General features: G+C 40.5%; 2 protein-coding genes across 5 annotated transcripts; one reads left to right on the top strand and one right to left on the bottom strand.

The window, feature by feature from the left end:
* The first annotated feature begins 116 nt into the window (after positions 1–116).
* rapsn (receptor-associated protein of the synapse, 43kD) lies at positions 117–7,393 on the top strand. The gene is made up of 8 exons (XM_086027988.1): positions 117–341; positions 777–1,115; positions 2,536–2,694; positions 5,183–5,281; positions 5,387–5,509; positions 6,262–6,315; positions 6,399–6,598; positions 7,290–7,393. Exons 1-8 carry the CDS (start codon positions 117–119, stop codon positions 7,360–7,362), a joined length of 1,272 nt encoding a protein of 423 aa, XP_085884114.1. The 3' UTR covers positions 7,363–7,393.
* Positions 7,394–8,045: 652 nt separating this feature from the next.
* ighmbp2 (immunoglobulin mu DNA binding protein 2) lies at positions 8,046–16,682 on the bottom strand. Of its 4 annotated transcripts, none has more exons than XM_086027981.1 (16): positions 16,620–16,682; positions 16,038–16,120; positions 15,356–15,525; positions 15,084–15,279; positions 14,906–15,003; positions 14,308–14,471; positions 14,005–14,205; positions 13,449–13,596; positions 13,194–13,368; positions 12,901–13,083; positions 12,707–12,825; positions 12,042–12,136; positions 11,757–11,880; positions 10,865–11,665; positions 10,598–10,797; positions 8,046–9,384 (listed from the first exon to the last, which is right to left on the bottom strand). In XM_086027981.1, exons 1-16 carry the CDS (start codon positions 16,662–16,664, stop codon positions 9,187–9,189), a joined length of 3,000 nt encoding a protein of 999 aa, XP_085884107.1. In that variant the 5' UTR covers positions 16,665–16,682; the 3' UTR covers positions 8,046–9,186. The 4 variants fall into 4 exon arrangements, 3 of the variants coding, with proteins under 3 accessions (XP_085884107.1, XP_085884109.1, XP_085884108.1); XM_086027983.1 differs by having other exon boundaries at positions 16,489–16,639; XM_086027982.1 differs by lacking the exon at positions 16,620–16,682 and adding an exon at positions 16,345–16,610.
* Between the last annotated feature and the right edge of the window lie 128 nt (positions 16,683–16,810).

The raw sequence follows: 16,810 nt of genomic DNA, 5'->3' as shown, positions 1-16,810 counted from the left end.
GTGTTAGGCCTTCTGGCACCGAGTTCTCAGGGGATCATCTTCAGGGGATCTTCAGTGTTCAGCATGGCGGAGATCTGCTTTCTTGCTGCCCCGCCGAAGTCCCGTGGCCTAAACAAATGAATATTTTTATGAGGCACCTCAATACAGAGATGGGCCAGGACCAAACCAAGCAACAGATAGAGAAAGGACTGAGGCTGTACCAGTCCAACCAGACCGACAAAGCTCTGCAAGTGTGGACAAAAGTGTTGGAGAAAACCTCGGATCCTGGAGGAAAGTTTCGGGTTTTGGGATGCTTGATCACGGCTCACTCGGAAATGGGAAAATATAAAGATATGCTCAAGGTAAGACTACCCAACACCGACAAGTGGCTGGTAACATGTAAGTTTAGTCGTACTGAAAACATTTACGCTAAATCCAACTGATGTTCGTTTGTAATCTGTGTTACGCAACCAGCAATCTCGTATGACATAATTCCGAGAGCGCATGCCTCTGAATATCATCAGTGTGTCATCGGGACGACTCTGCACTAATTGTGCATTTTCAAGATGCGCAAGTTGTTTTTAAATGGTACCGGATCAAAGGTTATACGTTCTTAGCGCCACTTCAATGTGTGGCTTGCGCTCAATGCAGAGTAAATAAGTGTTCTGCAATCCGATAGTCGGTGTGGTGTGTCTTGTTGACATAATCAGCCTGACTCAAGCGCCACTCACTTCTCACCGAATTGGAGAATCATTTTAAAGTAGTGTTGGCGTAATTACATCGTACATTCTTCGCAGTACGCCTTGGATCAAATCGACACGGCCAGAGAAATGGAGGACCCGGATTACCTGACCGAGGGTTACCTGAACTTGGCGCGGAGCAACGAGAAGCTGTGCGACTTCCACAAAACGGTCTCGTATTGTAAGACCTGCTTAAACATGCAAGGCACCACGGTCAGCCTGCAGCTCAATGGGCAGGTATGTCTCAGCATGGGCAACGCCTTCCTGGGACTCAGCCTATTCCAGCAAGCTCTGGAGAGCTACGAGAAGGCCCTGCGCTACGCGCACAACAATGACGACAAGATGCTGGAGTGCAGAGTCTGCTGCAGTCTGGGAAACATTTACGTCCATCTGAAGGTAACGCAAATGGGAGGTCACTCACACTTGTGTCACGGTATTTTCAATACTTAAAAAGTCCATTACTGTACTATTAAGATTTTAGATCATTGTCTTACATTGTGTCATTCATGTAGAACTGTGAGATTTATGATAAATATCATGCAGCTGTACAAATAATAAAATGTATTTATTTTTAGTTTTTCATTATCTGTTGTGTGTGTGTGTATGTACAATATATATACTGTATATATATACAGGTATATGTATATGTATATATGTATATATATATATATATATAGAGAGAGAGAGAGAGAGAGATACACATACATCAATATAGGGATATAGATATGTAAACATATATGTACATATAGATACATATATAGAAAGAGAGAGAGAGGGAGGGATACACATACAGTATATCTATATATAGATACACATATATGTGTGTGTATATTTGTATATATATTCGTATACTGTATATATGTATGTATATGCTTGTGCGTGCGTACGTCTCTTGATGTGCGTGTATGTATGATTGTATATATGTACAGTAATACGTATATACAGGTATATATATATATATATATATATATATATATATATATATATATATATATATATATATATATATTTGAAAATTTCCCCACTGTGGGATCAATAAAGGCATTCTTATTCTTATTCTTATATATATATATATATATATATATATATATATATATGTATAATATAATATTCAGAGACAGAGGTCTCTCATGACAGAGTACTTGAAAAAAGCCAAAAGAAAAAACAAGTTGCTAGATGTCCTGTGACACTGAAGAAAATTTGGTTATCGTACGAATTTTTGGGATTGCGCTCTATAAGTGCTGGAATAGTAGCTCAGATTTTGTTCTTTGCTCAAGTTTCTTTTGAGCAATGGCTGTTATGCAATTGTTCTTTTAGTATGTCATTTTAGTGTTTACTGTTTTTCTTTGGGTTTTGTTTGTGGAATAACGTGAGAGTCCATGCTGGCCTCTATTTGGTTACTATTTGGCGAAACAGCAGCCGCGGCCCATTGACATTGGGTGGCACGTGCGACTTGATTGTGCAATCACTAGGTCCACGGATGTGTATTTGCAGAGCATGATAACACCGTGGAGCATCCAAACATGACCAACTGTTAGCTCATGCAATAGTGGGCATTGTCAGTCATGAGGACCTGCTTTGGGGTGTGGGAGGGGGCGTGATGGCGTACCCTTGACATCAGACATTTGTAAGCGTAATCCCCCAGCTTCCCGTGGAGGATTGGTTTCAATGGCATTGTGATCATGTGGCATGTGGAGAATGCATTCCCGTGTTATTTTATGCACACGTCCAAATAAAGTGCACAGTTTGAGCTTCTTTATTTGGTCGCTGACATATTTCGACTTGTCCTATTCATTTAAAATGTGTGCCCCCACAGGACTACGAGAAAGCCCTGTTCTTCCCCTGCAAAGCAGCTGAGCTCGTCAATGACTACGGCAAAGGTTGGAGCCTCAAGTATCGAGCCATGAGTCAGTACCACATGTCGGTGGCCTACAGGAAGCTGGAGCGCCTTCCGGACGCCATGGAATGCTGTGAGGTACAGTGGACCCCTGCTATTCATGGAAGATAGGAACTGTTTATATATATATATATATATATATATATATATATATATATATATATATATATATATATATATATATATATATATATACATATATATATATATATATATATATATATATATATATATATATATATATGAGAAAAAAAATCCACAAATAGGTGTTTTCAAAATGACCTCACAAGCCAAGATGGTGGTCAAGTCAGTTAAAAGCATTGAATTTTGGGTCGCTGTCATTTGATTTGTGAGGATTATTTTGATTTCAAAATGTGATGAAATGTTGTTTGACTACTAAAACAATCTGCTTGCTGAGGCAAAAGTGCGATTTTAACAGAAATCGGACGAAATTGGTCTAACGTTAGTTGGATGAAAGAAAAGCTCACCACAAAGCACTGCGGTTTTGGTTAGCTTCCGTTCCGAACCGTCCAGTCCCACTCCCTTCACTCCTTTTACCCACTTTCTCCGACGTTCACGGTCCACACAGAAATATGGAATGATAACTTAGTTTCCATCATGTTATGGTTGGGATATAAACCGCACAACAACTTCAGGGCATGATTTTCTGTGAACTTTTTATGCTAGTCACAGGCAAAAGCAATAAAATACTGTGGGTTGTTTTCACCGACTAAAGAACGTTGCATCGTGGGTATTACCAGAGATGCCCGGATATTTGGAATTGTCCATAACCACGGGTGGCAACACTACTTAAATTCTGTACTGATGTACATGTAGCCTACTCATACTTAAAAGTAAAGGTACTGATTCAGCATCTAAATACATAATACGTTTGAAGATAATTGCTGCAAGCACGGTTATCAAGTTCAAGCTGTGATGTGCTGTTAGCTAGCTAGCTATGCCTACACCCTGAAAATACAGCTTACCTTTGGGGGCGGACTTTTTAGTCCGACTTGAAAGCCAGCAAGTGGACCAGGGCTTCAGGCTGATGTAGCTTCTTTTAGGGTGCCTCGTTGTCAGCTGTGAATGTGCACCCGTCGCATAGAAAAAGACAGGGTGAGGAGAGTGTAATTTTTTTTTTTTTTCAACCATTCAAATTTGTCAGAGTTGTTAACAACACTCTTCTCTGTGATGTGTCAAATTTTCAAGACATTTATTTTCACTTTAGAGGGAATTTAAGTTCAGTAAAGAAGTCTTACTTTGTGACATTGCACTACTGCTCATGGTAAATATGTCACAAGTGAGGTCTTTGGCCTTCCTGATGTCAAAGCTGTAGATACAGTAGACGCTTGGTTGCTGACAGGTGTGAGCACCAGTTGTCTTGTACTAGACCTTAGACCAAAATATGCCCACAGAGGCGCTGGTTTAAAGTGTTAATGAAGAGAGGGCCTTCAGGCTCCGCTCTCTGTTCTAATTATGTGCTGTGGAAGGGGGCAGGGAATAACTTGATGTTATTGACTTGGCATGCAAACATCCAGTAACAAAATAGCAGGATGCTATCCAGATTTATTACATTTAGCAAACGCATTTAGCCAAACAATTTACATATCCTGTCCTATTTAGACTAACCGAGCACAGGAGGTTGCTCGAAGGTGAGCTCAGAAACATATCTCACAGGAGTCTTTTGAAAACATGCTGGGGGGTATAATGTAAATTATAAGGCGAATATCTAGCTATCGAGCTCGGTCAAATATACAGCATACACTCACTGGTCACTTCATTGGGTACACATGAACAACGAATAGCGTCCTTTTCAGGGGCGGAGTCAGAACATGGCTAATGGGTGGGCCTGGAAAAATCAGGGTGGGCCTGACAATACACAACACATCGTATATTCAAATAAAATGACAAACTGAATAATATGAAGTTCAGATCTTCCTTAGACAACCACAATTATGCCATTCTTAATATTCAATCAAATAAAAAAAAACTCAGCGAAAGACAAATTAAATAATTGAATAATAATTTACTAATAATTTAAAAGAATATATTTTTTCATGAATCTCACTTGGTGGGCCGTCTGTCGGTCTGGGTGGGCCTGGGTGTGCACAGGCCCACCCATGGCTCCGCCCCTGGTCCTTTTCGCCGCATGATAACCTTTTTAGGAAGATATTATACCAATACACACAGGCATATATTCTTTATCCTCGACAAATAGTGCCATACTGAGGCGCTGAGACTATCTCCATGTACAGAATGTCTCTATGTCTTGTATTATACTGTCCCATGGGACCGAGGTGCGAACACCAGAAGGACGTGCATAATGTCCATTAAACTGAAGCAAAAAAATGTCAATCATAATTGAGCATTAATATCTGATCAAAAAGTGTACAGTATATAAATGAATTCAAACACAGGACTGAATGCATTATCGGTTGTTTTCATGCCCAAATGTTTTGCCCTTCTCATTCCCAGTTCATTTATCTGCATATGTTGCCATTTTTAAATAACAGCAGAGCTCAGTGATGGACTTGTCTCGTCCCTCCAATGTTTTTTCCTTCAACAGGAATCGATGAAAATTGCTCTGCAGCACGGTGACCGTCCTCTACAGGCACTGTGCTTGCTGAACTTTGCAGACATACATCGTTATAGGCGTGACTTTGATGTAAGTAGCTATCATTTGTATCCCATGATTGTCTTCTATCTGACAAATGAGCTTTGATCGAAACATTTGAACTCGCTTGTAATTGCGTCTTTTTGAACCTTTCAGAAAGCATTCCCTCGGTACGAGTCGGCATTGGGTATCATGACTGAGATTGGGAATCGATTTGGACAGTCCCACGTGCAGCTGGCAGTGGCAAAGTGTTGGCTTCAGCTGAAGGAATATGTTAAGGTGCCTAAATTAGAACATAATGCAGTAGTTATAGAGCGGTAATTAATTAGCTGTCTGTCGCATTTGGGTATGAAACAAACGTAATATATAGGCTCAACAAAAACGTTAAGCAAAACATTAGATACACAGTACAAACTGATAAAAACCATGATGATCATTATGTCTGCCTATGTATCGTTGGTGTCGAAAAAAAATCACCCACCCATGTGGACTGACTAATAGTCTAGATTTGTGAAAAAATATCTAATTGATCAAATTGTGACATAGGAGGTTTCGGGCCGACGCTAGCGATATATATTTTTGTATTTGTGTATTGGGGCGTAACAGAAAATATGTGAATCTGAAAATCGGTTTTGTTTTAAAAGATGCAGGTACAACGAATGAAAGCAAATCAAATCGTTCCACTTTAAAATACTGCACGTTGTTATACCGGTATTTTTTCGATTTGTCTTGTAATGCCACATTTACTGACAAGTTCATTGATTTTTATGTAAAAGACAACAAGAAACTCATTGGATCATACTGTCTCAAACTAAGCTGTACCATATCAAATTGAAACATAATGCCACTGAATCGAACCAAATCGTTGTACTCTACAACCGAATCGTTCTACGTTAAAATCGAACCGTTCTTGAATTGTATCTCACCCGAGATACGTATCGAATCGTCTTTAGTTGGCGAGATGCACACCCCTAATATATAATGTGTGAGTGTACACATTATGTATGTATATTTTATATTATATTCTCCAGGCTCTGGATTCTTTAGAGCGAGCGCAGGCCCTGGCAGATGGAATGGGAAACAAGGTTTGTGATGCGCCCTCACACACAATGCAAAATGGCAGTACACATGTTTTCCGCTGATGACCTGGCTGTGTTTGCGCATCAAGCTGTGCACACTGAAGGCCCATTGCCTGAGGGAGGGCATCTACAGGAGTCAGGGCAGACAGGAGGAGCTGCGCGAGCAGGTGGTGAAGTTCCTGCAGTGCGTGGAGGAGCTGGAGCTCTACTGCGGCATGTGTGGCGAGTCCATCGGGGACAGGGACCAAAAGCTGCAGGCTTTGCCCTGTTCCCACATTTTCCACCTCAAGTGAGTATCGATCAGAATTGTAATACATCAGGATTTTTCATCATAGTTTGTTTTGATTTGGTTTTGATTTGGGTTTTTCAAATTCAGTTACTTTTGATAATTTTTTTGAGCAGGTTGGTTCGTTTTTTGGAGGAGTTGTTTTTTTAAAAAGACTTTTTAAGAATAAGAAGGCCTTTATTGGTCCCACAGTGGGGAAATTTTCAGTGTTTTTGTTGGTTTTAGTATTAGTTTGTGTATATACATATATATATTGTATATACAGTATGTGCAGCATTTGTTGAGTACAAGATTAAAAACAATTCACAGTACGTGTTGTGTAATAAAGTAAACTGAAATTCTCAAATGATTGTTCAACGTTCCTTCTTCCGTATGGCCCTACGGTAATACAGAAATAAAAAGATTTTAAAATGAACACTGAAAGCTCATGTATGAAATAGACAAAGATAACAATAAAGGATGTTTTCGCTATAATTATACCTACAGAATATTTAATTAGTTCAGTTAGCTATCGTTTTGTTTTTTAAACACAAATTTTTATTTGATTTCATTTACAAAAATGTATTTTCAATTTTAGTTATTTCATGAATTTTCCTTAACCATAATAAGCTTGGTGTCGATTCACTGTTCTCGTTTATCCTTGGGAGCACTTTTAATGACATTGTTGTTGTTTTTTTTTTAATTATTATTCCAGGTGTCTGCAGACTAACGGGACAAAAGGCTGTCCCAAGTGTTTCAAGAACTCCATGAAGCCAGGATTCGTGTGATTTAGCCGCCACGTCGGACCTACGGATCTCCAAACACGGTGCATTGATGCCTCACGTGCTGCCGACCGGCCTTGACAGAAGCGGGCAGCGTCGGGGAAGAGATGACGATCTTTGACGGGGGTCTAATTGGTGGCCCCGTGCTGAGGGATGCTGAACGGAAGCGGGCCTCCCCACTCTTGAGGACGCACTCACCTTCTTTACTGGCATCAGTTTGGAAGTGACTGAAGAGGACGGTGTAGGTAAAACTGCCATTTGCCACATTTTAATACAGGCCGGAGTCTTTGGCCTTTGGTTGCAGAGTGACAGGAAGTAGTAAAGCATGTGGACCGTACACTGGACTTTTATCATGAACTCATGCATAGGTAATGTACAATAAGGATTTCTTGCGCATTATTTACACTTTATGCATATTTATGTTTTATTCAGCCACCCCTGAATTTGATATCGTGGTATTTTATGCTTGTACATAATGGTAACGTAAACATTTAAGTTAGGGGAGATGTTTTGCAATAACTTAACAAGACTGTCTTTACAAAACATGTACAGTGTACGCAGCTGTTTTCTCCTTGACATTAAGGAGCCGGATCAACGTACGCGTGTGTTCTTCACAGAAATTCCTTTTTCTTGTCCACATTTCTGACATCAGGGGAAGGACACAGATTGCTGAACAGGGAATCTGGTGGTTGCTTTCGTGTAGTTTTATTTGAGTTTTTTGTAAATAGGCATTCATTGAATGGTGAGCTTTTGTAGTATTGAGAACGCTGCATGTCAGAAGTTGCATGTTTCATTGGCTATAGAATAGCAAACAAAAGCACGGAATAAACGAATAATCACTTATGTCCAATTTTGGGAAAAAAAACCCAAAAAAATTCACAATGAGGTGTCTACAACACGGAAACATCATTCATGTAAAAATAGGAAAATTGAAAAAAAAAATGGACATAAGTGTTTTTCACAGGACAGCTACGATATACAGTACCTGTAATATTACTATTTAGCAGAAAATATGTATTTGTTATTCATTTTTCACTTAACATTTTAGAAAAACACCTCTGTAATAATACATCTAGCAGTGCCAAAAATACAGCAATATTATCTTTGTAAGGGCAGAGTATTTGATACACCTATTTTATTTGCTTTCTTCGATTTCACTGGTGTACCTAATTTTGTGACCAGTGATTGTACTTTTGTTGATCTGTATAAATATAACATTGATTTGACATTTAAAAGTGCAGCATGATCAATCACATTTAACAGTGAAAAATGATTTTTTTTTTTTCTTTCTCATTATTCACGAGTATGGCAGATGAAACCAAAACAGATGAGTTCTCCTCAGCACAATGGTGGAGCTTTTTGCTTCATCCATTTCTCCACTGCTGACATCATTGTAAGATTAAACTACCTCTCAACTCTTGACGTCTGTTCAACATGGTTCACACGTCCACAATAAATAATGGTGGATTTTGGTGTTCTGTAGTCTGAAAGAAAATGGGAGTTACCAGTCAGAGCTGACATTTTATAAAAAAAAATAAAATAACTTGGCAAACTTAAAGTGATAATTAACAGTGTGAAGGTGACACCGTTGTTGTAGTTGCACGTCTGCAGTTCCCGTGATCCACCAGCTTAGCTTTGTCTTTGCGACACAATGTGCTTGCGTACATTAGTTATCTTCCTCTCCTGTTTGTTCTATTTTGTTTTCACGTGGATGAATGTACCCCCTTGTTCAATGTATTGTATCTATCTTGTTTACAAAATAAAAAGAGGGAAAAAAAAAAAAGAACATTTTTTTTTCGGCAGGACCGACTCCACTTTATTCCATAGTTGTTAACCATCCTTCTCTTTGTTTTTTGTTTTCCTCTGTGTTGCCATATCTTTGAGTTTAGAGTCCAGTTTCCTTTGTAGATAAGCTTTCTTATTGGCGTCCATGGATTTGTCTTTTTTCCCGCTGCCGGCGTACAGAACTCCCTCCTTGCTTATCCGTATTCGAGCGTGAGTCTTGGCTTTATCTCCACAGCCGTGCACCTAAAATATACAAACAGGTGAAGTCCTGAACAAATGTCGGTAATGGTAAAACTATGTCGTTCAAAAGCATTGGGAAACCAATCTAAAATGGTTAATGAAGAAATCTTGTTTGAGCAAGACCTGTGATTCCCAACCATCTGCCATTTAAAATGATCAAGTGTGCCAGGGGAAATTATCCAATTGCACTTGATTGGTCCAAATATATATATTTCTTATTGACTCCAACTAATATATCTTTGTTCATCAATCTATGCCAGCAACACATAGCATACAATGTATATTATTTATTAGGGCCCGACCGATTAATCGGCTGGCTAATTATATCAGCCAATATTAGGCGTTTTCAAAACAGTAATACTCTCGGCCGCAGTTTTCTTGATTAAGCGCAGATAAAATTGTAGTTTTTCACCTAACAGTAAACACTGTTCAGTAGGTTTCGGCAGGGAGTAAAGGACAGGACAGGACAGGACAGAAGGTTATTCTGTGCGAATTGCATCCTTCTCCATTGACTCATATGCCCGTGAAGATGCAATATCGGTATGTATATGTTGATAAGGTTTGTATTCATGTTTAGTGTGCATTAAAAAAAAAAATGCTCCCGTTTCATCTGAACTATCAGTACATCGTGTATTTCAAATAAGACTCTGTCAAAGATGACGTATTTTGAAGTCATCACTTAGTTCATGGCAAAGAAAATCATGGCGTAGAAGAAATGTGATTTAACACGTTAAAGGTCATTGCGCATAAATCATGTTTGGCCAGTAACTTCACTCATTATGCTGATTATGTATTGCATACATTTATGGCCTAAATATAGAGCAAAGTTCATCAGTTCATGCTTTTTTTTGCATGTTTGTATACTTGAAAATTCCTCTCTACTGTCAAGTTAAATACAGTATTAAAGGACAAAGGATTGTAAAGCAGTCAAATATTCTGACTGTAATTCATATCTTTATAGTTGTAAGTGTTAAGGGACCAAAAAAAACTTATCTTATTCATGTATTTTTATCCCCCATAATTGGCTGAATAATCAGTTATCGGAACCTTTTTCTGCCAAATATCGTAATCTGCCTCAAATAAAAGAAATTTGTCGGGCCCTAATCATTTTGGCCATAAAGTTCAAACTTTGTTTCCATAACTGCTTTTCAAACACCTTCCTATCTAGAATTATGCAAAATCTACTCACGGTTTGAGATTTCTTGTTGCGTCTTACCTCTGGTATGTGGTGACTGAGACAATATTGCCTGTTGCAGAAAAGACAAAGCTGTCCAAGCGTGAGCACGGAGGCTTTACACTTGACAAAGCCGCACACGCTGTCTGCCCTCACCACGGCGCTGATTAGGGCGTCAAAGTCGTCGCCCGCAGAAGCGGCCGCCGCAATTTCGCAGGCGCCTGCTTTGGTTGTCTTCTTTCCTGGGCGGGCAAACCACAGTTGGCACAAATTCGGCGAGGTACAAATGCAGATGTTTTCATTACCAACCTTTCGTGGCAGCGGACCTCTTTGTATCAACCGGGTTCTGCTGCTTCTTTTGTCGAGCGTTTTCGTCCCTTTTCTGTTGTTCCCTCTTCATTCGCTCTATATGTAAACTTTTTAAATCCAACGGAGGCCGACATGATGATTCTTTCGGGGGGTGTCGAGGAGTGTCCTGCTCCTGGGGAGCTGCCGTTCCCTCACTTTCTTCTCTTTCCTCCTCCTCCTCCTCCTCCTCCTCCTCTTGAGCTGTTGGCCTGGAGACGGTGATAGAGCGGTCTTTCCCCTCGCCTTTACTCTGGTGCGCGAGGCCCAGCTCTTCGGCGATCTGGTGCACCAGCAGGCGGTCGTGGGAGTTGAATGACGGCGGGAAGTCGAGTTCGCTCTGACTGAGGTTCTTCAGAAAGTTCTCCACCGTCTCTCTGATCTCACTTTCGCGATCCTTCTCCTGTTCCTCGTCAGCGAGCGCCGATACACAAGACTTTACGGGATTGCTGCGTTTATTAGCGTTTGCGCTACTTGCACTTGATTTCTTCTGAACCCTTTTGGCTTTCTTTCCCTCAGCTTTCTGTGTTGTCAAAGTGTCAGGGTTTGTGTCTTTGTGGTCACGGGCGTAATTTTGCGGGACAATGTCCCGGAGGTACTCAAACGCCGTTCGGACCTCGCCGCGCTCAGTGACATGATGGATCAGCGTCTTGAGGAAAGTGTGATTTTGAACCGTCTGGGTGTCGCACACGATGGCCGCGTGACGCCTCGCACGCGTGACAGCCACGTTTATCCTCCTGTCCTCCGCCAGAAATCCAACTTCACCTGCATTCAGGAAGTAGAAACATTGTCCGAATCACATTTAATTCAAATTTCATAACGGAGGCTTAGCACCAACGGCAAATTGAAAACGTACCTTTCCGATTGGACCGGACTAAAGTCAAAACCACAGCTTCTTTCTCTCTGCCTTGAAAGCCGTCCACTGATTTGATTTCCAGGTCCGGATGCCTTGCGGAAAGTTTCTGACGCAGGAGGTCGACCTTCACAGAGGTACACACATTAAAACTATCATCAGGTGTTAAGAAGTAAACTCAGTCCAAAACGTTTGCTAAACCTTCACAATGTGGTGGGAGCCAATATAAGGGTTGAACAGACAAGAGTCCACTTGGGATTATTTTAAGAACATCTTAAAAGAACTTACTTGCAAATTGTATGGAGCAATAACGGCGATATCTTTGGTATTCACCCCAGCGTCAGTCAAGGCTTTAATGTGCAGCGCTACGATGTCAACCTCACCTAAGAAAAAGAAGACACTGTTAAAAGATCAAGATGGCTGAAATGATTGTTTTGGACTTTTAATTTGAAATTTCAAAAAGAATTGTGGCAGGGATGAGCTAAACAGTCTACAGTTGGAACGGTGTGAATCGGTCGAAAAAATTGGGCAAATTAGACAAAAACACATACAAAACTTAATTTTGGGATTTTATTTTGAAAAAAAAAATGCGGTATGGATGTGCTGAACAGTTTAAAGTGGGAATACTTTTAAATGGTCCAAAAAATGCAAATTAGAGGTATTTTTTAAAGATTCTTAATTTGGGGCTTTTATTTTTAAATTCTGAAAAATACAATATTTAAAATAATAATATAGTCTACATACTGTCACAATACAAATATCTATTGCAAAAATAAAATGACAGTATTTTACTGTATCACCATAAACAGTAATTAATAGATAAATTATATAGAAATTACAGTGTTGTACTGGGTCACCGCTGCCAGTAAAACATTGTAATTTTTTACAGAAAAAAAGTTTGTCAGTGACCTAATAATATTTTTTTGAAGTCAAATTAAGTCGAAAATCCTAACCCTGGTTGCCTTTGGATTGCTCATCTGCCACCTCCATTTCGGTCAAACCGCAGCCAGCTGTGTCAATAAGAAAGAGTGGTGTGCTGGTTTCTTCAACACAGGTTACCCCAGGTAGATCTCTGTGTGTGACATTTATTTAAGTACAATACTTATTACGCTTTTTCTTTTTTCTTTTTTACGGAGCTGAAACTCACTTTAGTAAGTGCGCCTCCACTGAGCTGTGTGCCGTCAATCTTCCGTGGTACATCTCTTTGGAGGCCCATTCCATGATGGCACTGTTCATGCGGTACTGGACTGTTAGCATGCGCACAACTGAGTCTCCATACATCTGGATGAGTCTCTCCATTAGACTAAGAGACAAGACTTTTGAAGCCGCCCTAAACCACGTAAAAACAACGTGGATCATATCAGGATTGAAAAAGATAAATAAAAATCGAATCTTATGACAGAACAAATGTCCAATACTGGGAAAAAAAAAAAAGTTTACCCATGCGATTTGATGGTAGGTGATAACTGTTTGTAGTCTCCTGACAGAATGCACTTGCGCGCTCGGAGCAGACCAATCCAGCAGCTGCTCTCCAGCGACTGGGCGCATTCGTCAATCACCACCCAATCGAAATGCTCGGCTGGGAGGAACTTCAGAGGCCCGTCGTCACACGCACCTGCAGATACGGATGAGCGGCTTCTGGTCATTGTCACGATGGCAACCAGGTGACATTTGCTAACTGGCTACTTGACTAACCTGTGTTGGTTGCTAACACAACGTCAGCACTTTTAAGAATCTGGCCGATAGCCGTGGCTTCTCTGGTTTTCAGCTCTTTTCTCAACTCGCCTATTTCTCTCCTGAAGTTGCCCCGTTCTCCCTTCTCGTTGTTCTTCTTCATTCCCAGCTGAGAGGATTACATATACAGTTAGGGGTGTCAAAATTAATGGATTCATCGACAACTGCAGTAGTCGATTAGCAGATTAATCGACAACAATTTTAATAATCGGGTAGTCGTCTATTGTTTCACTTAAAATTGTCAAAATCCTCTGATTTCAGTCTCTCAATAGTAATTCTCTGATTTCTGTAGTCTTTCCTAAAAGCAGACTCATTATCTTTTGTGATTAAGTCACAATTACATCATTTTTCAAAATTATTCAGTCTGACTGGTGAGCGACGTATTTGTATGTGATTGTGTCATCACTTCACTCGCCGCCTTCCAACCCTTAAAAACTCAAGGTTCAGTTGAACAACCACCACAATTGTCGGCGAGGTAGCTCACTGAACGAGACCTGTGCCGTCATACCGTACTTACAAAAGCTTTGTCAATATCTTTGCGGATGTCGGCGATGATGTTGGCGTTGTCGCTCTTGGCGAGGATGGCATCCAGCGAATGCTTTTGTATCGACTCCAGCAGTCTGGCAGGGTGACCGAGCCTCAGAACTTTGGCCTTGCACCGGGCTAATCTCTCCACTAAATTGTCCACCGCCACATTCGAAGGGGCGCAGCATAAGACCTGCACAAAAAAGTATACTCTGGATCAAGTGGGATGCTTTACAAGCCAGTCGATATTCTTGTTCATACAACTGTGGGCAGCTTCAAAAGCGTTTTGTTGCACCTTTTGGCCTTGTTTGACAGCTTGCAGAATGACCTCCACAACTGTGGTGGTTTTCCCAGTGCCTGGAGGTCCATGAATCACTGCCACTTCCCTCTGAGACAGAGCAAAAGTCACTGCTTCTCTCTGGGACTCATCCAGGTTGGAGTTAAAGAATTTGACCTCATCTAATGGAAAACAAGACCAAGTAAAACGTTTCCTCGGAAGAAGAGCACATAAAAGAAGCATCACTGAGACAGACACTACAAGAGCTGTATCGAAAATGTTGCCTTTACCGCGCAGATAAGTTAAAGAGCTACTGCAGAGTGTCAAAACATTAGGCACCCCTTCTAGTTTGATGCAGTGTATTTCTACACCACTACAAACCATAAAGTTTGAAATCAACAGTATATATTACAGGAGCATTTCTCCTGACAGCGCCAATGGAATGTGAACATTAATATCGCTCCGATGACCTGATACAGCTCTTGAATTGGATTTCATTGTGCAAGCTGTCAATATTGTGCGCTTCGTACCCTTGTCATTTGTAATTTGGGTAACTGGAATTTTATAGGCAAGACATGACATGCGTACGTCTCGAAGTAAGTCTGTTGTCACTTACGTGGCTGGGAATGAGAAGAAGGTTTGGCTTCTCCGAAGAGAACATTGATCAGATTTGCAGACGGTCCACTGCTGTATCCATTCAACGTATTTAAAGCCCTGCCAAGCACAAAAATGTTCATATGTGACACAACTACACTGTTGTCATTTTAAATGTACATTAAAGTTGCGCTGCTTACCTTTTCATTCGTTTATAAGTTACATCATTTGCCAACTTTAAGAGACAGTACAGCGCCTCTGCATCAAAACTGAGCCCATCCTTTGAATCGTCAAAAGCCACACTTATTGACGTCTGGCTGACCCGTGTCACAATGCCGGTGCTGATCTGTGACGCTGCGCTGAATCCACCAGAGTCATATAAACCAACGATATCCCCTGTGACAAAGGGTACATGAAGTCAACCAGAATTGTAATACCATAAATGTAAAGCATGATTTTTTTTCCAACTTACCAGGTCCAAAGCTATTGCTTGGAAGAGATGAGAGGCCAAGATGCTTTCTTGGCTCGAGGACAACAACTGTTCGACCGTACAGGCCTGTGGATTGGCTTCCAATGTGAAGTTTTAGCAGGCATACTCCTTTGTTTTGAAGCTCCTTGAGTGAGATGTTCTCTTTCCAAACCCTGAGGAGAGTAGACAAAATGATTCATCCATTTTCTACTGCAATTGTCTTCATTAGGGTGGCAAGGGAGCTGGTGTCTATTTCAGCTAAGTTTGGGCAAAAGGCGGGGTACATCGTTGATTGGTTGACAGTTGATCACATAACAAACAACCGTTCACATTCACACCTCCGGGAACTTTAGAGTTTTTAATGCGGGGGTCACCAACTCTGGTCTCAGTATTCAATATTATTTGGGTTATGTTCTACTTTTGGAGAATCATCAAAAAGTATGAGTGAGGGGTTACTCATGTTATGACAAAAAAATCCGGGGATACACAAGCCCCAAAAGTTTGGGAACCACTACACTAACCCATCGTACTGGGGAAAAAAATCCTGAAAAAAAATAATGAGAAAAAGTACCTAAAAAAATTCTAAAAGTACGGGTGATGTGTTTTAATTCGGGAGGCAAACGCAAGGGTAAGATCCAGATATACTGTATTATAAACTGTTTTCAATTAGGTTCTCTTCACAAACCTGGTTTCCTCTATTTCAGCTTCCCTCTCTTCTTGGAGAAGTTCCAGTGTCTTTGAAACAAATTTTTCGACTGCCATCCCTCGCTAAAACAAAAAGAAAACAAATATGAACAATCTGCTACACCGGATCTCCAATGAACTAAACAATGGCGTGATGGTATTAATGGCCGATTTCATTTATAAAACGCACCAATATAGTTTAACGCTGTTTGAAATAATCTGTATGCAATGTTGACAAGTTATCTTAGCCACCGAGCTAACATCACATCACATCAAATATTTCGTACGCAATTAGAATCCTCACTCACCTACTGCAGTTAAAGATAAATATTAGCAAAGAAGGTTCAAAGAAGGCGACGAAAACACCCACTGTATATTTCTCACTTCAGGCATAAAATTGTATTTTTTTGTTGGATAATACAGCCGGCTATTAGCTTGTAGCATGGTAGCACCTGTCAAGTGGCAAACTTCCGTTCCAAGTCTTACGGAGCTTCCTGTCGCTCCACAAACGGATCAAATTGTCAAACTCTTCTTAGCCATTTGAGCTATCCCACCACTCCCCCAAAGTCAGGTGGGAGCTTACTTTTGACCCTAATGAGAAGAATCCCTGTAGAAAATGGATGGACATGTGATCAATGATTCGTAGAACTCACACTAGCAACAATGGAAGGAAGGACACTGAGTGGGTTACAACTAGCTACAAGTTGCAGATTACAAACAATTTCACAAATACAGAAACTCACTGGTAGTGGGAGCACTCTTGCACACCTGAGC

Source organism: Filicampus tigris, chromosome 4, assembly GCF_054856515.1.
Source record: "Filicampus tigris isolate MCC_2025a chromosome 4, RoL_Ftig_1.0, whole genome shotgun sequence".
Taxonomy (NCBI): domain Eukaryota; kingdom Metazoa; phylum Chordata; class Actinopteri; order Syngnathiformes; family Syngnathidae; genus Filicampus; species Filicampus tigris.
The sequence above is the reverse complement of the archived record's forward strand: the minus strand, read 5'-3'. Positions and strand labels throughout refer to the sequence as shown.